The sequence below is a fragment of the Dermacentor variabilis genome, chromosome 1 (genome assembly GCF_050947875.1).
Source record: "Dermacentor variabilis isolate Ectoservices chromosome 1, ASM5094787v1, whole genome shotgun sequence".
NCBI lineage: Eukaryota > Metazoa > Arthropoda > Arachnida > Ixodida > Ixodidae > Dermacentor > Dermacentor variabilis.
The window spans coordinates 146,116,991-146,140,663 of NC_134568.1; the positions used below are offsets into that span (position 1 = coordinate 146,116,991).

A 23,673-nucleotide genomic window follows, 5' to 3' on the forward strand; every position below is an offset into this window, starting at 1 on the left:
AATGTCCAAACCGGTGACAGAGGGTGCACATAAGTTGCGGTTTCCTGGGAGCTTCAATGTTTTTCCCCCCAAAATCCTTTGTGTTGTCGGGACCTTTCCTTTCTGGACTAACCCTTTCCTAGGTTAGTCCAGTTCTGCGCTTCAAGAAAGCGATCCGTCAAGCTAGCAAGTTCGTCAAGGGATTTGCACTCTCGCTCCTTCAAGAAAATGACTAGCTTTGGCTCACAACAACGCAGAAACTGTTCAGAGATCATGTGATTTCGTAGACCTTCTTATGTTTTAGGCACATTAGCCATCTCAATCCAATGGTCAAAATAGGCTGAAATTCTTGCTGCTAACTGTCTTCCAGTTTCGCCCTCTCGTGCTCGTGCCTTCCGAAACTTCTCTTGGTAGCCTTGAGCCGTGAATTGAAACCTCTGTAGCAAAGCTTTCTTTACCTTCGGGTAATCTAATGAATCGGCGGCAGTCATCCGACCGATCACAGTTAATGCTTCACCAGTTAGACACATGCTCACAGCAAGAGCCCATTTTTCTTGTGGCCAGTCCTGCCCTGTTGCTACGCGCTCAAATCGCTGTAAATACGCGTGTAAGTCATCGCGTTTCTCGTCGAACAAAGGAAGTAACTTCTGTGGATTGAGGGATGACGAGGAGGTGCTTGGCGCAGTCAAAATTTCAGAAGCTGCTGCCGGCACATTCCGAGCTCCTTCCTGAAGCTGAAGCTTTAGTTGGAGGATCTCACGCTGCCTCTCGTCAGCTTCCTTGGTTGCCTCTCGCTCCGCAGGTCTCTCGTCCCTTTGTTTAGCCTGTTCGGCTTCAATCCATCCGCGAAGTTCTGCGCCTGACAATCCTATTTGGAGTCCTATAGCCGTGATTTTCTCTAAATCCATGGTGCCGTCTACTAATGTGTGTCTGCGCTCAAGCGAAACTGCCCCCTTTCACTGTATTTGCGAGTGAATCCTGGCAGGCTCGCCAGTTTGTGATGTTATTGGGGCCGGATCACTCCAGAAAAAGGGAGAAGCAGCACGCGATAGCACAAACACACATCGGACTTGTATTGACGTACACGACACAGATAACGGCACACACACGTGACAATGCCTCATAGGCGACATGCACTATCTCTATGGATCGGTGGATTATGATTGGCCTACAGTTCCGGCGGAAGCGTGTGTCGCCTTGTCTGAGACCTCGTGGAACTGATGCTGGCCAGCGGGGTCGGACAGCAGTGTCGGCCGGCGGGTCGGACAGCCGTGTAGGACGGCCGAGTCGGAGAGCTGGGTCGGACGGCCGGGACGGACGGCTGGGTCGGACAGCCGGGTTGGACGGCCGGGTCGGACCGCCTCGCGGGGCTCAGGTAGCCGGCCGCAGTCACCGGGTCGCGTCCACAGCTGGCGGGGTAGCCCTGTGGCCGCTCACCCGAACGCTCGACCGCCCCGGTTCAGGACCGCCAGCCCTCCTGGACCAGTGCCCAGCGGAAGAGCGGGGCGAGGTAACCTCCCAGCGGGCGACAGTGTTGCTTCGGGTGTGGCGTATTGGCGCGGGCGGCGATAGCTCCTCTGGGCCAGACGCCCAGCGAAGAAGCTGTTTTCCGTCGACCGCCGAACCTCGCGCACTGCTCACGCCACGGGCCACACACTCTCGCGCCACGCTTTTCGAAGCGCCACTGCCGACGCTCCCAAATTGGTGTCGATGATGATGATGATGATGATGATGATGATGGCTCTCTTGCGGGTATTTGCACAGAGTCGCTGTCATCTTCGCCACAGCACGGCGCACTGTCTTCGTATGTTTATACTTTCCACTCCCGCGTACCATATATTATGACAATACCCCCCTTCTCAATAAAGTTGTTCACAACTATTCTAAGACAAGGACGCGGGATGGAAAAAAAAGAGAGAAAGGAAAATTGCCGTGTACGTTTGTCCACTTGTTCGTGTACGCACACGACACACATTGTTCACAGGGCGTTGCGCCCAGATAAAGTACTAATGCACAAGTCTGTTCGCTTTCAAATAAAGATTAAATACTTGAGTGGTCGCATTGTCCAATCGCATTTTGCTAAATGAGCATGTGATTACGCGCGACTCAAGTTGTCAGCTCCGACATTGTCACAATCTTTTATATAGTTAATAGTAAAAGAATACTCCTGCAAAAGGAGACTCCAACGCAACACTCTGTTGACGTGCCTGGCACGCTCCTCTCTGGGCTTGTTTCCGCTGTCCTGGTCCCCGGCGCTTTCTCGACTTCGGAGGATCTTGTGTCGGCGCTTCTAAATTTTCAGGACCGAACGAACTGGTCGTATTTTTGCAGGCACACACAAGCACGCACTGACGAGGAAGTGAAGCGGCCTGTACTTTCCCTTTAGCGGTTGTCTTTTGGCACTTGTCGCACGACTTCACGAAGCGTTTTACGTCTCTGTGCACATCAGGCCAATAAAATTCTTGTAGGACACGATCGGTTGTTCTGATACCTTTATGTCCTGCAATGATGTTTTCATGAGCCACTTCTAATACGCCATGTCTAAATGCTTTTGGTATGACCACCTGCTTAAAGGTTCTGCCAGTGGCCTGGAGGTAAAGGCGATACAACAATCCTTTTTCTTCAACGAATTCGTAACTGTGACCCTTTCCCGAGTTAAACAACTTGCTCACTTTGGCAAAACTATGTTTCAGCGTGGGGTCTTTCCGCTGTTCCTTAATGAGTTGTCCTTTTGTCACGTCACGTAGAACGTTTGCCGGAACGCACAAGGAACGAATCTTGCCTTGTTCTTCAGTTCTGGCTTCAGCCACGCTCGATACATGCTGAGGCTTCCTAGGCGCCTTATTCAGCTTCATTTCTATCGGCGACGACTCAGCGTTGGGAGCAGCGGGGTACTTCCAGTCAGAATCCGGATCGTATGGTCCTCTGACGCCTGGAAGATTTCCCAGAACAAGGTCGTAGAGGGGCTCGTCCATACATGCCACTGTTAACTTGCCTGTAAAATACGGCGTGTTCACTTGCACGACAGCTTCAGGCAGGTAGCTTGTTGAGCCGTCCAGAAGAACAACGTTCCTCTTTCTTCCCGTCATATACACCTCTGGAACGAGTTCCCGTCTGGCAATTGCGGTATTACAACCGGTGTCTCGTAATACACGAACACTTCTTCCCATCAGCCGGCCTTCAACCACTGGCATCCCGTCGATGAGGAAAGTTACAGCATTATCAGGTTTCTCGTCGTCGCTGTCACTTGATCGGCGAGTCTTCTTTCCTGGACGCTTTGATTCTTTCACTGGACGAGTCCGGACTGGTCGAGATTCGGTGAATGCACACGCAGAACTTGGTTTGTTGTCCCCGTACCGAGTTCGGCAATTTTCAGCAGTATGTCCCGTTCTGTCGCACAACTCACACTTCAGCATACGCTTAGGTGGGGCACGGCAGTCAGGAGCCAAATGTCCAAACCGGTGACAGAGGGTGCACATAAGTTGCGGTTTCCTGGGAGCTTCAATGTTTTTCCCCCCAAAATCCTTTGTGTTGTCGGGACCTTTCCTTTCTGGACTAACCCTTTCCTAGGTTAGTCCAGTTCTGCGCTTCAAGAAAGCGATCCGTCAAGCTAGCAAGTTCGTCAAGGGATTTGCACTCTCGCTCCTTCAAGAAAATGACTAGCTTTGGCTCACAACAACGCAGAAACTGTTCAGAGATCATGTGATTTCGTAGACCTTCTTATGTTTTAGGCACATTAGCCATCTCAATCCAATGGTCAAAATAGGCTGAAATTCTTGCTGCTAACTGTCTTCCAGTTTCGCCCTCTCGTGCTCGTGCCTTCCGAAACTTCTCTTGGTAGCCTTGAGCCGTGAATTGAAACCTCTGTAGCAAAGCTTTCTTTACCTTCGGGTAATCTAATGAATCGGCGGCAGTCATCCGACCGATCACAGTTAATGCTTCACCAGTTAGACACATGCTCACAGCAAGAGCCCATTTTTCTTGTGGCCAGTCCTGCCCTGTTGCTACGCGCTCAAATCGCTGTAAATACGCGTGTAAGTCATCGCGTTTCTCGTCGAACAAAGGAAGTAACTTCTGTGGATTGAGGGATGACGAGGAGGTGCTTGGCGCAGTCAAAATTTCAGAAGCTGCTGCCGGCACATTCCGAGCTCCTTCCTGAAGCTGAAGCTTTAGTTGGAGGATCTCACGCTGCCTCTCGTCAGCTTCCTTGGTTGCCTCTCGCTCCGCAGGTCTCTCGTCCCTTTGTTTAGCCTGTTCGGCTTCAATCCATCCGCGAAGTTCTGCGCCTGACAATCCTATTTGGAGTCCTATAGCCGTGATTTTCTCTAAATCCATGGTGCCGTCTACTAATGTGTGTCTGCGCTCAAGCGAAACTGCCCCCTTTCACTGTATTTGCGAGTGAATCCTGGCAGGCTCGCCAGTTTGTGATGTTATTGGGGCCGGATCACTCCAGAAAAAGGGAGAAGCAGCACGCGATAGCACAAACACACATCGGACTTGTATTGACGTACACGACACAGATAACGGCACACACACGTGACAATGCCTCATAGGCGACATGCACTATCTCTATGGATCGGTGGATTATGATTGGCCTACAGTTCCGGCGGAAGCGTGTGTCGCCTTGTCTGAGACCTCGTGGAACTGATGCTGGCCAGCGGGGTCGGACAGCAGTGTCGGCCGGCGGGTCGGACAGCCGTGTAGGACGGCCGAGTCGGAGAGCTGGGTCGGACGGCCGGGACGGACGGCTGGGTCGGACAGCCGGGTTGGACGGCCGGGTCGGACCGCCTCGCGGGGCTCAGGTAGCCGGCCGCAGTCACCGGGTCGCGTCCACAGCTGGCGGGGTAGCCCTGTGGCCGCTCACCCGAACGCTCGACCGCCCCGGTTCAGGACCGCCAGCCCTCCTGGACCAGTGCCCAGCGGAAGAGCGGGGCGAGGTAACCTCCCAGCGGGCGACAGTGTTGCTTCGGGTGTGGCGTATTGGCGCGGGCGGCGATAGCTCCTCTGGGCCAGACGCCCAGCGAAGAAGCTGTTTTCCGTCGACCGCCGAACCTCGCGCACTGCTCACGCCACGGGCCACACACTCTCGCGCCACGCTTTTCGAAGCGCCACTGCCGACGCTCCCAAATTGGTGTCGATGATGATGATGATGATGATGATGATGATGGCTCTCTTGCGGGTATTTGCACAGAGTCGCTGTCATCTTCGCCACAGCACGGCGCACTGTCTTCGTATGTTTATACTTTCCACTCCCGCGTACCATATATTATGACAGCCTCACAAAGGCCACCCAATGCCAACAACGATGGCCGCGCAAACTGAACAGTTTCACCTTTGGCAATGGAATTGGACGGGCTACGTGCGCAAAAAGGCCCCCCTGCAACAATACATTCGAGCCAAAAAAGACAAACCTCAAGTCATTCTCCTACAAGAGCCAAATAGCGCTACACCCTCGCTATCCGGCTATGACGTGACCGCTACGACACTTCAACACAAATGCAGAGGTATCGCCACGTTGGTCAGCAACAAGCTAGCCCACACGACACACAACATTAATCACGGCCGCAGTAACTGCGAATTAATTCTTACGGAAGTCTTCCCTAGAGCCAAGAACGCCAAGAGCATATTCATCCTAAACGTTTACAGCAGCCCCAAGCACAGAGCATAAAAAATTAGGCAAATACTCCAGCTCGCCCGCAACCGTGCCGGCGACAACTCCATGATCGTGGCCGGGAACTTCAACGCCCCTAACCTGGCCTTGGGATACGTCGCCAGCAGGGTCAATGGCAAGGACTTACTAAACGACGCGGATGAACTTGACCTAACTCTCATCACGAACGCCGCATACCCCACAAGAACGGGTAACTCGGTCAACCGCGACATAACGCCGGATATCACTTTCGTCCGCAACGTTCCAAACTATCAGTGGAACAACCTCTTCAAGGATCTGGGCAGCGATCATCACATTGTTGAGGCAACGATTGACACCCCATCCAGAGAACCCAGAAAAATGACGTACCTCGACTGGGACAAGGTCCGCGAGTTAAGGCACGAACGCTGAACAGGCAAAGAATCAATGGAACAATGGACGTCGCAACTAAAGGCCGACATTAAGGCGGCCACAAAGGAAATAGAGACAGATCTCCCCGTTCAAAGCATGGGCAGCCGACTGTCTCACATGCTCGAAGCCAAACAATCGCTCACCAGGAAATGGAAAGAGTAAAGACACAACCGAAGGTTGAGTAAAAGAATTTCTTCCCTCAACCGGCTGATTGCAGAATATTGCACGCAACTATCTAACCAGCAATGGAACGAAGTGTGTGACGCCGCGGACGGCCACATCAACAGCGGGACGACGTGACACCTGCTCAAACACCTTTTAGACAACCAGAACCAGAGCGGACCAGGGTCGCACGCTGAACAGGATTATGCACAAAGAACTAAAGATTACCACGGAAAATGACCTCATTGACCGTCTCGCCGACAAGTATCTCCCGCTAGCCAAAAATGCTAGAGGCACGACCGCCGAAGCATATCGCGGCAAGGCCAACCCAGAGCTAGATCGGGACTTCTCAACCGAAGAGATACGCACGGCACTTCAGAACCTAAACAGCAAGTCAGCGCCAGGGCCGGACGGCGTAACTAACAAGGCACTTAGCAACCTAGATGACACCTCCATCGAAACCCTCACAGGGGGAATCAACAAAATCTGGTGGAACGGAGCACCACCCGAAAGTGGAAAACGGCCCTCATCGTGCTCATCCCAAAACCTGGCAAGGCGTCCAACATGAATAACCTCAGACCGATCTCGCTGACGTCTTGCGTCGGCAAGGTAGCTGAGCACGCGGTCCTAAACAGGCTCTCGAAACATCTCGAAGAAAAAGATATCTACCTCGCAACAATGACCGGCTTCCGAGCCGGGCTATCCACCCAAGACGCCATGAAGCTCCTCAAACATGAGATCATTGACGCAGACACGAGAGACGCGAGAGTAATCCTAGGGCTAGACCTCGAAAAGGCCTTCGATAATTTATCACATGACTACATACTCGACACGATCTCTAACCTCGACCTCGGCACTAGACTCTACGCTTATACAAAATCGTTCCTGAGCGACAGAACGGCCACCCTCCGTCTAGGGGAAATCAAGTCCCAGAAATACAAACTGGGCAGCAAGGGCACCCCGCAAGGTTCTATCATCTCTCGGACGCTTTTTAACCTTGCGCTAGCCGGCCTAGGCAAGAGACTGGATCAAATCGAGAACGTCTAATACACCATATACGCAGATGACGTAACGCTCTGGATCCCCGGAGGTGGCCTGGGATCAATCCGACTTTTGCGACGCCGAGCTTTGCATGCGCAGCGCCCTAGCGGCTGAGGACCGAAGCAGTTTGGCAGGCGCATGGCCGGACTCGACTCTCTCCCCCGAGTGAGTGGAGCGAGTGGAGTACGGCCGTGGCAGGCGCGTTACCTCTCGGTGGAATGGGGCGCTAGCCGTTTCTCTTAGACTCTACAAACCAGCACATATATCCGTGTCTTGCCGTTCTACACGGTTTACCCCGACCTATATCGCGACGACGCCTGCCCGTCCAGCGGGTAGATATCTACTCTAGCACACATGCTCCGGGAGTGTGGGCCGTGTACCCCAAGTTCAGCAAGGAGGAGTGGGATTCGCGTTTGCGTAGCCCCGCTCTAAACAAGCAAATCCTGGCTGCCCGGCGTGTCCGTGACCGGGACGGTGGGCTAGACCAGCCAGTCGCGACGTGGGACAGGCCCGGTGCGCGACGAGCTCGCGTCCTCGCTGGAACTCCAATAAAGTTCTTTCACTCACTTGTCAGCCTTGCCATTTTCGCTGCCGCGCGCATGAACGCCTTTGGAACATTATTGCCATCGAAATTTGGCGCGATGCCTATGTCGTGTCTCGTTCATGGTTACACTTCCCGTGACCATCCCAGCAGGGCAATGCGGATTTTCTGATTTCTGTCGGTAAAACGCAATCGACAGCGCCGTGACGCCTGGATTAGGGCTGCACTTTGTGACAGGTATGTATTGGAATATGCAGCTTACCTCTTTGTTTTTGTCAGTACTGACTCATACGAATAATCTCGACGAAGACGCAAATGTATGTTTTAGCTAGCGAATTAAACAAACGATCTCTGAGCTCGCGCGACCATGGTTGAGTGAACCGCGAAGTATTCTTTCTTATTTTTTTTTCTATGCTCTCTGTGTCCGTCGCTAGAACGCCGTCATTTCGCAACTTCACACCGTGCACACTTGAAGCTTTATAAACGCTCAGCGAATGCTCGTGATGTCGGCGTGGTTCTATGTCGGAGCCAAGCTCACCTGCACTGCCGGGCTGATGTGGGAAACAGCGTACACTGTGGAAGTACCTGATAGTGCTAGTTAGCAATTGTTGCTAGTTGTCGTTTTGTCATTCTTGTCGGCAGCAAATAATATTTACTTGCAGAAGGCTTTTATGTTCGTTTAGCGAATCGGGATGCTGTACGCTATGTACTAAGGCTCGATCATTTTCCTGTGCGTCATCTTCTGGAGTCGAGTGGCGCGTCTTAATTACTGTGTAACACCCGCCGTGGTTGCTCAGTGGCTATGGTGTTGGGCTGCTGAGCACGAGGTCGCGGGATCGAATCCCGGCCACGGCGGCCGCATTTCGATGGGGGCGAAATGCGAAAACACCCGTGTGCTTAGATTTAGGCGCACGTTAAAGAACCCCAGGTGGTCAAAATTTCCGGCTACCGGCGACCTGTTTGTACCAGGAAAAAAATCCTGTACTTAGTTGGGCCCAGAATTGTCCAGGCCTCAACAGAATAGACACGCTATTCGAAAAACCGCAGTGTCCAGATCGTTAATCCGACAGCCCCTCGTCATCTCCGGTGCAGGGTTCACCAATTTCACAGTCTGCATTTAGGTGTTGGGTTGGCCGCATAGACAGCAGGGACGCCCCCCGGGTCAGACATGGGGCGTACGTCCAGACAGCGCCGTTTCCCATGGGTGAATCTCACCCGATTGTTCGAGCGCAGCCACAGCACCATGCAACCGCCCCAAACGGTTCGCAGTAGCATTATGCCACCACTGGCGGTTTCGGTCGGCTCACAAGACCGTCCTCCACCGCTCATGCAGAGATGTCCAGTTCTGCTACCAAGGCACATCCCCTGCACCGGGATTGCAGGGGGGGTAGACGACCCACGCGCATTTGCTGGGCGCCAATACATCATTGGTTCCGCTTTTATTGCCCCCCCTGCTGCTGCAGCCCTCCGACTCCAGGCTCGCAGCACGAGCTCCCCCGCTTAGCCGTGCGGGCATCCGAAGCCACCCGCACGGTGCCCGTGACGCACCCCGTGGAGGTGGGGAGAGCTCACGTCCAGAGGCCGCGACTCCACCTGGGCTGGATTACACGGACACGCCACAATCCGCATCGTTCAGGCACCCCTGGACCATGAATGGTCGCCGGCCTTTTCCCTGACCGACTTACGAGATGAATCGACTTCCGCACTGTGGCCTCCATTAGACTGGATTACAGGGGCGCGCAACCAACCCCCGGCCCTAACAGTACAGTTTGGACTCTCATTGAACTCACTCAAAGACGCCATTCCGTGCTGAGGCCTCCATGTAGCTGGATCACAGGGGTTTGCCAAGCCCCCCGGCCACTTCAGGCTGGTCTGGGAAATGCTCATGCCATGCTACCGCCGCCCTGATGCAGGCTTACAGAGGTCCGCCACAACCCCCGGCCGGTCTTCTGCCACTACAGTCTGAGCTCAATCAGTCACTCATTCCATGCTACCGCCGCCCGGACGCAGGCTTACAGAGGTCCGCCACAACCCCCGGCCGGCTGTAGATGTACATACACCTTATGTGGGCAAATAACGTATGCAACTTGGAATTCTGTTGGCCTTCCCACTGCCTGTGTATGTATGCGCGCCTAGCACATGGCACACCTAAATCAAGCCATGCAGTGGTGAAACGTGATATTCGCCCTAAGAACTGCACCTCATGCCCTATTCGGGCCATGCGTCGTTGTACGTACTCATACTGTTTTATTACTTATTCACTTTACGCCACAAGTGCAGCGGTTTCAGGCCAAGGATGAGCTTGCAAAGCGTTGCCGAAGCTCTTCCAGCCGTTCGTCAAGCTGAAGAAACATCCGAGTACAAAGCATTCACCAGCGTGCTCGATCGCTAGCTGACGATGACAAAATATGACGGCGCGTACACGTTGTTTCGGTCTTCTCTCACAGGCTGCTGCGTGGGGCGGCTGTCGGCGGCGTGCAGCGGTGCCTGCCAAATTGTTTCTCGGGGCCACCGCACGATGGCGTCACAATGCATCGCAAAAGGCGTATTGAGAACGCTCTAAAGCAAGCGATCGACGCGATCGAGGAATACCTCGCTCCCACGGGCCTGCGATGTTCGCCCGCGAAATCGGAGCTCCTCGTCTACAAACCATCGAGAAGCGGTCCCAAGCCAAAGAGAGCGAAATCAGAGACACACACGTCATTATTCTCAGAACAAAAGACGGAGGAACCATTCCGCACGTCAGCAAAATCAGAGTCCTCGGTATGCTCATTGAGAGCAACGGCTCTAACGCAGCGACAATGGAGAAGATCGTGACAAAGTCGAATAATGCCACGAATCTCATACGACGCGTAGCAAACAGACAACACGGCCTTAAGGAAGAAAATCTCCTCAAGCTAACACACGCCTTCGTGCTATGCCACTTCACGTACGAGGCGGCCATGCACAGATGGAAGGTAGCGGAGAAGGACAAACTCAATGTGCAACTGAGGAAGCTAGTGAAACTAGCGCTGGGAATCCCCAAGAGCACCGGGACAGAGCACGTGCTGCAACTGGGGGTACACAATACACTTGAAGAAATCGCCGAAGCTCAAGAACGGGCTCAATTGACAATACTCTGGAATAAAACCGGGTAGAGAAATCCTAGCCAAACTAGGTCATGACACCACAGCAATCGAGAATCTATACCAAAGCGTTCCGACGGACACACGCAGCTCCTACACGGTTCGCCCACTCCCGCGGAACATTAACCCCGCGCACCATCAACCCAGAAGGCTGGCACGCGGATCGTTCATCCTGCGCGTAATACATGATAAGAAGATCCTAGCCTGCTTCGTAGGCGCGGCAAAGTGCCCGTCTAGGAAGGAATTCGTTGCCACCACGGTCAATAAGCAAGGTCAAGTCACAAACGCTCTCACAGTCAAGACCTACAAGTCTGAGATAGCAGAACAGGTCGCCATCGCACTCGCGCTCACAGACCCGACCACCACCCACGTCTACAGCGATTCACGCTCGGCCGTCAAAGCCTTTCAGAAAGGAACCGTTGCAACACAAGCACTACAAATAGTCAGTGCATCCACTCCGCTGCAGCATCACACCATCTGCTGGATCCCGCACACTTCGGAGAGATCGAGGACGCCCCTCCCAATCTCAATGAGATGGCTCACAGGTGCGCGCGAGACCTAACCCTCCGCGACGCCACCTATTCTGGTCGTGACCATCCCAACGAGAATCTGGACCCTCCCTCCACATACCACGAGATCACAAAGCACTTCTATCTAGACCGCAGAATATACAGCACACCTCACAATAAGCTCACCAGGCCTCAATCCCTCACGTTCAGAATGCTTCAAACCAACACGTACCCCACGCAGAACAGACTACATCACTACATGCCTGAGCTATACACAACATTATATTGCGAAAATTGCCTTAGCACACTAGACGTACGTCACTTGCTCTGGCCGTGTGGTCGGACCCACGCAAACAAGAATCAGGACTCCGCCAGGCTACAAGAAGCATTACGCAGCACGGACCTGGCGGGGCAGCTCTGGGCCGTCCAGCGAGCCCACGATGCGGCCAGGGAGTTAAAATTCCCGGTCCCATCGTGGTAGTAGCCCGCTCTACGGGACCTTGCGCCCCGTAGCTCGCAGGACGTTTCAGTAAAGTTATACCATCCATCCATCCATTCAACTATCTGATGCCACTAGACCAGCTGCAATTCTAAATGCGTTTATGAGTAACGTAGAAAGAGTCGGGTCTTAGCTTTTGATCGAATGATTTATTTTTTTGTTAGGATACAAAAAATTTCACCGACGAGTACGATACTCCCTAATGGGAATTTCGAGCGCAGCTGTTTAGATGTTTTTTTATTCGCAGTATATTATGACAAAGAATTTTGATTCTGAAGCACGAGGCGCTCTCGGCGGCGGTGTTGAGCCTCTGCTCGGGCAGCAGCGGCAGACGAAGCATTTCCACCGGTTGCGGAGTGCACTCTCTAGCGGCGGCGGCGGCACCGCAGGCGAATAGCGCATGGGCAGTGGGTCCGAAGTTTACGCCAACACTTTGTTTCTGCGCTGGCCGCATGCCTGGTCGCCTGGTCGTTCCAGCACTCCGCTTTCCTCCTCACCCTTTTTGCCATACCCTAATACGCTTACCGCCTCCTGGTTACCTTCCTCTCCGCTTTCCTCCTGTCTTTCATCCCCCCCCCCCCCGCAGCGCTCCGTGTTCGCTTTCAGCTTTTTGCTGTGCTCGTTCGCTCGGTTACGTCAAGGCCGACGCCGACGCTCGACGCAGGAACGGGCGCCTAAGAGCTGCACTCTAATAAATGGAACGAATCGCTAAATAGCAGGTATGTTTCTTTACCCTCCTCTACAGTGTTGGCCATCACTCTATGTCAAATGGCAAATTCTCAAGCACGACGTTTGCAGTTTCTTGAGGCACGCGCATTAGATTAAGAATTTCGCTGTCTTCAGGGTTAAATTTTTGCATTGAATTTTTGTATGCAAAAGCAAAAAAAAAGTTATGTTTTCGAGTGAGATGCACTTGTTTATCCACATCTCGCCTTTTTGATATCATATTGTAACGCCGCATCGGAGGAGCGTGGAAGAGAAGGAAGCAGCGGCGCGAGGTTTTTGGAGTGATCGCCTGTTTCGGACCGTCCCATGTCTTCTCTACCCTTTTCACTGTTAATAAATGCATTCTACATACGTATCAAGTGGTGGAAGTGTTGGGTACTGGACGCCCTGGACAACCCAGTCCTACAAGATCTTCGAAGAAGCAGACGCCTGGCTGGACTACCACCAGAGCCAACAAGCATGGCCGACGCCCAAGCAGGCCGTTCATTGAACACCATCGAAGAACAAGCCAACCCGAGACCAAGACATCCTAGCTACTGGACGCCGGAACCTCTTATATTCTCAGGTAAAACAGATGGAGACGTGGATGACTGCAGCTGAGACACTACGAAAGAGTAAGCAGGCATAACGGGTGGAGTACGTCAGCGCAGCTTGTGAACGTTTCATGTTTTCTCGCCGGTACCGCTCTACTTTGGTTTGACAATCATGAACGCGTACGTGCTGACCACTTTGGAAACTTTTGTCCAGGAACTGAAAGCCTGCTTTGGCGACTACAATTCCAAAAAGAGGAAAACGGAACACACGCTTTCGCGCAGAGCCCGATTGCCTGTTGAAACGTGTAAAACGTATATTGAAGAAATATTGAAGTTATGCGGAATTGTTAACGCGAATATGTCGAATGAAGACAAAGTAGGACATCAGTTAAAAGGCATCGCTGAAGACGTCTACAATTTTTTAATAACGAAAGAAAACCTGAACACTCCTTCCGAATTCAGGCAGCAATGTCGCGCGTTCGAAGCTCTGAAGACACGAAGGATCTTACCGAAGTTCGGGTGCTTGGACAACGTCGCCACAGTTGCAAGTGTGGACGTCGCTGCCTGCGATGATATCACCTAAAGCGTGCGTCGAGTGGTTCAAGAAGAGCTAGCACGACTTCAGGGAGTAAACCCTGGTTATTAGTGCGTGTTTGACGAGTGTATTCCCGAACCACCACCCTAGTCGCAAGAACATCGCATCGAGAGACGACCGCCTTCTGAAGAACCACACTTAAATCTTTCGGTCTGTCCCGGCGAATCTCAGTCGCTGTCAGTCCTCACCAGTCCGTCGTGACACTACGGAGTACTACCCAACATTACGACGTGTTGCTGCGGAATACCCGATGGCACGACATGCTCCCGCGGAATCATACCCGGCGCTACGCGTACCTGCTCCATTTAGTTTCAACCGCGACCTACGTGTCTGCTACGCCTGCGGTTACCAGGGACATATTACGCGCTCTTGTTGCCGCTGCCCGCAGCGAGCGCCACGTTTTCGGCGTACGCAGCTCGTGTGCACGAAGACGTGCCCGCGCCATCCATCCTCTGCGGCAACAGTGGTCGTACCAATCGCCCTGTCTCCGAGCGCAACCTACACCGCCGCCGACCCGACTGCGCCGTTCGCCTTCCCCGCCGCAGCTGGGAAACTGTGTGTGTGCGTGTATGTGCGTGTGTGTGTAGACGGTGTAAATACTACTGCTCTTGTCGATACGGGTGCTGCTATTCCTGTTATGAGCCTTCGCTTCAAAGATCGCTTAGGACAGAAAGTTATGTTCGCGTGGGATCGCAAGGAAACTTTTCGTGAAACTTTTGCGAACGGTGGACAGAACTTAAGAGCCGAGTTCACTGTATTGGTCCACGCAACACATCATGTTATTTTGGGCATAGATTTCCTACGTGAATGCAACGCTACACTTGACTGTGGGACTGGAGATATTTTACTAAGGAGCGCGTTGGGGGGGGGGGGGGGCAATTGCCATACTTGACGATTTATAGACCGATCAAGCCGACGTGTTTTCGCTATCTGAAAATGTGTTACTGCCTGGTCGCACAGCCATGTTTGTTCCCGTGAGTTCTTCACGTGTCCGGATGGGATCATGCATCGCTCTTGTCGAGCCATAACAATGCGATTAAGAATGTGTTGGTCCCTCAATATTGTTCAAGCCGTCGATGGGCGCGCTTTCTTGTATACAGTGAACGCTTCTATGAGCCTGTTACACTGCCAGTCGGACTTAAACTGGCAACATTTGAGGAGCAAGCCACAATTGATGTACGAACAGTTGCAGCGCCTTCAGACATCAGTCGACCATTGCCCAACTATTCGGATCACTTGCGACGTATGATAAACTAGTCGTTGTCGTCTTCCGAGCAGGAGGTACTCCAACAAGTGCTCGCGTGCTACAGTCGGCATTTGATTTTACTCAACGCGTGCGTTCTCGGATATTGCCGAAATCCCGCATGCACCACTGCATCAACACAGGGCAAGTGACTCCGATACGTCAGAAACCCTATCGCGTATCTCCCACGGAAGAAAAGTGATCGCCGAATAGGTCGAAGACATGCTGCAGAAAGGCGTTATTCAGGAGTCTTGCAGTCCTTGGGCAGCTCCTGTTATACTAGTGAAAAATAAAGACAATACGTGGAGATTTTGTGTCGACTACTGCCGCCTGAATGCCGTCACAAAGAATGACGTGTATCCCTTACCACGCATTGACGATGCTGTTGACTGCCTTCACTCCGCATGGTACTTTTCGTCGGTTGACCTCGGGGCCGGGTACTGGCAGATACCGATGCACCCGTCTGACATAGAAAAGACCGCTTTTGTTACGCCTGACGGACTCTATGAGTTCAACGTCATGCCGTTTGGCTTATGTAATGCCCCAGCTACCTTCGAGCGATTTATGGACTGCATCCTCCGTGGTCTCAAATGGGAGATTTGTAGGTGTTATTTAGATGACGGGATTATTTTCGGCCGAACTTTCCACGAGCACAACCAGTGGCTCCGCGTTGTGTTGAACTGCATCCAACTGCCTGGCCTCGTTTTAAACTCTAAGAAGTGTCGTTTCGGTGAGCGTCAAGCCCTTGTGATAGGATATCTCGTCGGCAAAGACAGTGTACGGCCAGATCCCCAAAAGATTTCTGCTGTTCGCAACTTTGAGCAGCCAAAGACAGTGAAAGACCTCAGAAGTTTCCTGGGCCTTTGTTCTTATTTTCGCAGTTTTTTTAAAGACTTCGCCCAGCTTGCTTGTCCACTGGCTGATCTGCTCCGCAAGGACACTCCCTACATATGGTCTACTCAGTGCGAAACTGCTTTCCAGCAGCTGAAGATATTGCTCTCCTCTGGGCCACTTCTCAGCCATTTCGATCCGGAGGGGTTCAACAAACTGCATACTGATCCAAGTGGTGTGGGTGTTGGCGCTAGGCTCGTCCAGTTTCATGACAGACGCCAACACGTTATTGCGTACGCAAGTCGTACTTTGACAAAAGCAGAGAGCAATTATACAATCACGGAACTGGAATGTCTTGCTGTTGTTTTCGCCATCCACAAGTTCAGATCTTTGTATGGTCGCCATTTCAAGATTGTCACCGACCATCATTCTCTCTGCTGACTCGTGACCCAGCTAGGCGGTTGACTCGGTGAGCCTTGCGTCTTCAAGAATACGACTTTTGTGTTGCTTATAAGAGCGGTCGGTGCCACACAGATGCCGACTGCTTATCTCGCCTTCCCTCTCAGAGCGAGGGTACTGATGATGACCATTTCGACGACTACCTAACTAAAATCTCATCGGACTATCTTGACTTTTCCGTCTTCAAGAACGAACAACAGCGCGACCCTTCACTAAAGCCGATTATTGATGCGACCCACAGATCTGAACGGGCTGCGCCATTTGTGATTCATGACGGTCTGCTTTACCACAAGAATTATTCAAACAATGATTCTAATGATTCTCCACTGCTGCTCGTCGTCCCAAAATGCCTGCGCCTTGCAGTACTTCGGGCCATGCACGACGACCTTCCATCCGGTCCCCTTGGATTCGCTCGAACGCTGCACCGCCTCCGACAGCGTTTCTACTGCCCTCAATCATAGAAGACGACCAAGCAGTATGTCGCCAGCTGTGATGTCTGCCAACGCCACAAACAACCGACTATAGCCCCTGCAAGAATTCTGCAACCGGTTAGACCGCCGACTTCTCCTTTTGAGATAGTGGGTATAAATTTACTCGGTCCCTTCCCCAAGTCTTTCACTGGCTACCGCTGGATAATCGTGTGCGTGGATTATTTACCATGTTTTACTGAAACAATGGCACTTGTCTCAGCTACAGCATCTGATGTCTCGGGGTTTCCTCTGCATTCGATTATCTTCCGCGACGGAGCTTATCGTGCGGTGATAAGTGATCGCGGCCGGCAGTTCACCGCTGACATCGTAGAATTGTTGCTACGCCTTTGTGGAACTCAATATCGTCATTCCACGCCTTACCATACGCAAAGCAACGGTCTAACCGAGAGCACCATTTGTACCCTCGTCAACAAGCTTTCAATGTATGTGCCAGTGGATCATATGAACTGGGATGCGGTGTTACCATTCATAACGTATGCCTACAACACAGCCAAACATGAAGTCACAAGACACGCACCTTTCTTCTCTACGCTCGTCATCCTCAAAGTTTTCTCGACACGATACTTCCTTTTTCACCTAACGACGATGCTTCTGACACGCAGATATTGTGTCGTGCCGAAGAAGCACGTCGACTTGCCCGGCTCAGAACCCTGTCGTCGCATGTTCATGCTAAGGCTCGCTACGACGCACAACATCTGCCCGTCAGATTCGCCACCGGTGACTTCGTGTGGCTGTGGACACCGGTTCAGAAAAGGTGACTTTGCCAAAAGCTCCTCTCCAAGTACTCAGGCCCGTTCGTCATTCTCAAATGCTTGAGTGAAGTGACCTATGTCATCGCTAAAGTGATGGCTGATAATCGCCGTTCACGTAAGACGCAAGTTGTGCACGTCGCACGATTGAAACCGTACCATCAATGCGCACGCTGGCTCGCTCGGTGAGCTTCGTCTGCCCCGGAGGAAAATGTAGCACCGCGTTGGAGGAGCGTGGAAGAGAAGGAAGAAGCGGCGCGAAGATTTTGGGGTGATCACCTGTTTCGGACCGTCCCATGTCTTCTCTACTCTTTTCACTGTAAATAAATCCATTCTACATTCGTAACAATATCACAGAGATCATAAATGATTCTTCATGTAGTGTAGTTTGTTTGTTCCTAATTCAAAATGTCCCTGAGCAGAAGAATCCTTGACTCCAGGTGGACTTCTTAATTCTTTCTTTCTTTCTTTCTTCCTTTCTTCCTTTCTTTCTTTCTTTCTTTCTTTCTTTCTTTCTTTCTTTCTTTCTTTCTTTCTTTCTTTCTTTCAGAACTTTAGACTTCAATCCCACCGTGCATACGATCTGAGTGACTTCAATAATATGAATCACCTTTTCCTTATTTAACCTCACCTCATCACCGCACACTTCCTCGCCAACACCTCATAAAGTCCGCCCTCCCTCACTTCACCCTCACCAATCTTCGCGAAAACGATCGTCACCTCACCCTCACCTCACTACGTGAGGATGAGGGCAAATGATGGTGAGGAAAGCCCTCGTGAGGATGCTCATGTCTGGTCATTAGTGCTTTGACTTTTTAAACCTACGTCTGCTCCTCCCATGAAAGAGTGTTATTTTCAATCTAACAACTACAATGATGCCACGAGGCAAAGGTTATTTATTGAGACAGCTAAGAACTTTCAGGTATGTGCCAAAAAATTTATGTATGCCAATGACAATGTTTTTACCGCAGGTGAGCTTCAAGATTATTGCAAATGCACTAATGGTAAATTTAATGAGGAGAAAACTTAGCACAGTGCTTTGAGTACTCATCCGTTGATGAGTGAGCCTTTGCAGACATTCCACATGAAAATGTTCAAGGGTGATATATATGTCTTCGTGGATTTTCGCTTACCATACTTTTCTGAATGTATGTAGTGTATTCTCAGAATGAAAGGATCTAAAATGATTTGTGTGCTAATTTATAAGTGGTACCCTGTGTTCTTCAACAGGCTGTAGCTGTTTCAGTTCACAAACAGGTTCAGTACTTACAGAAGGACTATTTGTTATGGGATAACGATAGCAAAACAGGCACAGTAGTCTGAGTGGCACTAATGTAAGAGGATTGAACAGTGCAAGTGAGTGGTTAGAGCCAGTAGGTCAGTACTATACAAAAACATGCCATACCAAATGCAGCAGACAAAGGGAAATACACGGAGAATCGCCATTTTTCGCACAGTTGCGTTAACCTGCTAAAAATATTAAAACACAAATTTTCTCAACTTGACTTAATGTTCAAAACTCTGCCTTTTAATTTGGATGTATGACTTTCATACTCAAGCTCTGTATTTTGCTCCCGAGTTTTATATGCAATAAAATTGGACAGAACAAAATAGCTATCTTTCTGAGTTTTAAGTGACTCCTGTGAACAACACAATGAGCATTCGTGAATGAAATATCAGTGGAAGTTCCAACAATAATTACAAGATCAATGTGCTTATAGACTACCATTAAATTATTAATCTCATATTGTGTTAGACTTCCCTAATGAGTACGGATAAGCAGGAAGTTTCTAACTCAAGATAGTGATCCACTAACTGAAGACATCATTAGAATAGTGCCTCATTCTGCTTGTAGCTTCCATCAGATAATGCAGTCTGCATGTTAAGATACAGCACAGAATGCAAGCTGATTTTTCTGCACATATGCTATTGTCCATCTGATATGGTTCAAGACTGATATAGTAACTAGCTAACATAAAGTATTACAAACCATAGTTGGTGCATTCCTTTCTTGTCATGAGCTGAATGTCTCAAAGTATTTGTAATTCTTGTGTTCTAAAAGTTCTGTGCGATGTATTCATATTTTCGTCCATTTTCACGTCGCTAATGACATTTTTTTGCATGCAATGCAAACCAATACTTACGCTTTGTAGTTTCAGCTTCAGCAGCAATATTGTGGGAGCTTGATTTTGAAAAGATCTTTTTGTATATTCCATAAATGCCACACAGAAGGAAGCTTAAAGCTATCATTGTGAAGCCATAAAGCCATGGGAATAGTAGGGCTTGCTTTTGTTCCTGAAAAGAAAGAAAAACATGCAATTCGCATTAACCAATGCAGCTCATACGTTTCACTTGTACACTTGTACGCTTGGCTGTAGTAACTGAATGAAACTTAAGCAATAGGGGCGATAAATAGCGTATACCAACACTAATGAACGTAATGGACTGATGAGCATACATACAGTAACAGAACTTAGTGCTAAGATGAAGTACAAAGAAAGAGAGTGCATGACACGAGCGCTGTTTTCTTCCCAAATTAATTTTTATTTCGGTCTACCCAGAACACATGTACAGATCAAGAAAAAAGAAACATATGCCGAATGCAGCATAAAGCCATGTAAAATCACATGGCATGCACTGTCAAGCAGCACGCGCTGGCTATAGAGATTTATAGGGAGTAGTGACACAACACTCGTGTTGTGTAGTCTTTTCTTTGTCCTTGGTCTTAGCGTGGAGTTTAGTGCATCACCATGAATCCAATCCAATTAGCCTGATTTGCAGCCATACTTGATCGCAATATTGAAGACAAAATAGGCAGGCTACACGGCCTTTGAAAAGTATATCGATAAGCCTTACTCTTAAAATGTGGCTTTACTGTACTGCTTTAGGTTTAAAATATATTAAGATTTCATTTATACTCAGTAAAAGTTGTATAACACTATTAAGAACGCTTACAGGGCAACTCTGGCAATATTTTAGGCACATGGGTATGAGCAATAACCTTTTTGTAGATTCTTATGGGTCATTTCATCATGCATCATATGGCGTGATTGAGTGTCGTGTAGAATTATATTTAAATTAATTTTAAATACTGGCACTCACACTCAATTCTTGCTCTCACATGGAGGGCGTGATCTGACAACGACTATGCTTGCTACTTCAGCGTGTACAGGACTCTTAAAGGCGTCAGCAAATGTGTTCAACTTAGCTGCTGGTGCAAAGGTTGTGGAGGTTACTGTCATGTTTTTAATTTATTTTTTCTGCCAAGAAGAGTCATGTACGTAGCACACGAGAACATCTAGAATTTGCAGTAGTTGAACACATTGTTCATTGAGGTTGCTTTAGTGTTGCTGTCCCTTGTCTTTGCCTGCTTTAATGTCACCACTGTAGTCTGGCGTCTCTCGGTGGTGTAACCTTCCTTCGTATAATTGTATACTTCGCAATCGCTAATACTGCTCCGCTTTTCCGGCGAAAGTGCAGCTTCTCTCTGTCTGTCTTTTTCTTTTTCTGCGAGTCCGAGTATAAGCGCTCCTGCGCATGACTGCTGTTGATTCTGATTTCGAGTTAATCCGGCTTCGCCGAATTTCGGTTACTGAGTGAATTGTACAGGGTATACCAACTATAATGCACCAAGACTTAAACAAAAAACAGTTGCGTTACTCGAAGAAAACCTAGTGCATATTGTTTCCAGTACACTGGAGTTGCCGCCAGTAATTCTCTCGTTCTGAAATTTAATTCCATAATTCCAATTAATTATCTATTTGAGAAGTACTGTCCTAATTATCAAAGTGTCAATGAGGCATTTGTAAGCACTCCAGGCACCCCCAAATGACATCTAACTGCTGTGTTTTCAGCGACGTAGTAATTCAGTGGAATTTTTTCCGACTGGAAAACAAACCTCACGAGATATCAAAAATACCATGTGACTGCGCTCCCACCCGCATCATAAAGCACCGCCCTCAAATAAGCTGATTGAAAGCAACTGCATTGTATGTCGCAAACCCGAAGAGACAGCGCATCCCCTTTGATAATGGTACGGAAGGAGCACCAACAGCAGGTTTCGCAGCTTCGCAGCGATTCCTTCCTTTCTACGTCACACTTATTATCAGTCTCTCAAGACCGAGTGATCACATCGACAATAAAAGGATAAAAGCCCCTTGATAACGCGGCCGAAGCGCCGCTCTGACCACGCACGAAACGCAGAAAGCAATGTAATAGGCATGGAATGTTTCAAAATCCTGACTTTGCTCACACCCCGTCGACAGAGTGCGCACGTACCTATTTTACGCGCCAGAAAATTGCTTAGCACCAAATCCAAATTAAGGTGACGGTTTTAGTTTTCATGAGAGTGCATACGGTGCTGCGAAAACAGGTTTATGGCATCAAATAAAATTGAAATAAACAGCCCGGGATGCGACCCACGTGTTGAGAAAAGGCAAAACTGATACGTTCAAGAAAGTAAATAACTACTTCTAAATGAGCCGAATTGGAAATAGGGACGCCTGCACAAAAAACAAACAGAAAATTACATTAGGTTTCAATGTGCCCTTCTTATCTATGAATTCGTCAGCGCCGTTGAACACCAGTTGCTGCCTAGAGGACATGTTCGACTAGGTCTCCCTCTGCAGCTACGCAGTACTGAGTCCGCTTTATCACATCTTCAGTGGCTGTCTTGAGAACTGACGCTCGAATTCTACAGCACACATTCGTTATCCTTGTCTTGAGCTAATCTGACGTCCGTCTCGATCGTGTAAGCACGATCGTTCACATAACACCAAAGAAAGAAATAGAGCGGAGAGAGGTCAGGTGACCTAGCCGGCCAATTTACAAGCCCGTGCCTTCCAGTCTTCATAACGGCGGTGTTCGGGTAGCGCACGAAAGTAGGAAAGGAAGGACAGAGACGAGTAAAGAGTGCTATTACCGCCGTTATGAACCACCACCAACTCGCCAAGCCTCTACCATAATACCTTCCAATCTATTGCGCATGAAAAGTCGCATCCAGCCAGTTTCGCGCTCGGCTGCTGCTGTGTGCTGGCGCCCCATCTTGATGATACCGCAGAAGTGGAAAACGTGACAGGACTTCGCTGAGAAACTCATCCACCACTCCTTCAAGGATTTCGTCCCCGTAACGCTGTCCAGTCAGTGTGTGATCAAAGAAGATGGGACCGATTATAGCACCGGCGTAAATTCCGCGTGCCACATCGAACGACCACTGGTACTGCTGCCGATTGTGCTTTACCCAGTGTGCATTGTAAACACTCCAGTATGCATTATGCAAATTTACCTGGGCTTTTTTGCGAAAATCAGCTTCATCTGTGCACATGATGTTGCTCAAAAAGTCGAGTGACTCATCGGCTTTTGTGACGACCCAATTCGAGAAACCTAGACGATTCTACAGGTCCATATATCTTTCAAGCATTGTTGCTGGTTAAGGTGATACGGGTGAAAGGCCATCGTTTAGAATCCTCCAAACTGATGATTTGAAAATTGGTGCTGGGCGGCCATGTCCTGGCACGCTGGCATGAGGCCATACATGCTAGAACATCTGTGCGTAGGCTAGGACTGAAAAATAGAGTCCTACGCCGCTGTTTCTTGAAGCTGCCTGTTTATCTCAGGTTTTCATCATTTCTGATGATATTCGACGCGTTTGGTCTACCGCCACACTTTCATGACTGATACAGGTTTGCGGCCTTCCTCTTGCTGTCATTTGCAGCTCCCAAGGTAAAGATCATTTTTACTTTCTGCTCATAAGCAGAACTACGTACCTAGGATCCGGCAGCCTACCAAGCCGTCGTTTAATGAACCGTTGGGATTATCCCAGTGATTAACACCGGGGCCGCACGTTTCAGCTTCGCTGGTTAACTATCTTAATGGAGTGCTTGGGCGGTGATTTTTTTCTTTATTTCCTTCATTTCTTTCTGGCTAACTCTGAAGGAGCCTCTTCGAGGGCGCTGCTTTATGACGCGGGTGGGAGCACAGTCACGAGGTATTCGCCATATTTCGCAGGGTATATTTACCAGTCGAAAAAATTAGTACGCAATTAGTACGTAGCTGAAAATACCGCAGTTAGATGTTCCTTAGCTGTGCCTTCAAATGCCTCATCGACACTTTGATAATTATGATAATACG

At 49.8% G+C, this 23,673-nt stretch overlaps 1 protein-coding gene across 2 annotated transcripts in view; it reads right to left on the reverse strand.

The window, feature by feature from the left end:
- The window catches only part of LOC142586057 (ileal sodium/bile acid cotransporter-like), a 255,466-nt gene that overhangs the window by 8,599 nt on the left and 223,194 nt on the right, over positions 1–23,673 (reverse strand). For both annotated transcript variants that reach the window (XM_075697327.1, XM_075697319.1), the window contains one exon: positions 19,689–19,839. In XM_075697327.1, the coding sequence (XP_075553442.1) occupies positions 19,689–19,839 (151 nt within the window). The remainder of the gene's footprint in view (positions 1–19,688; positions 19,840–23,673) is intronic.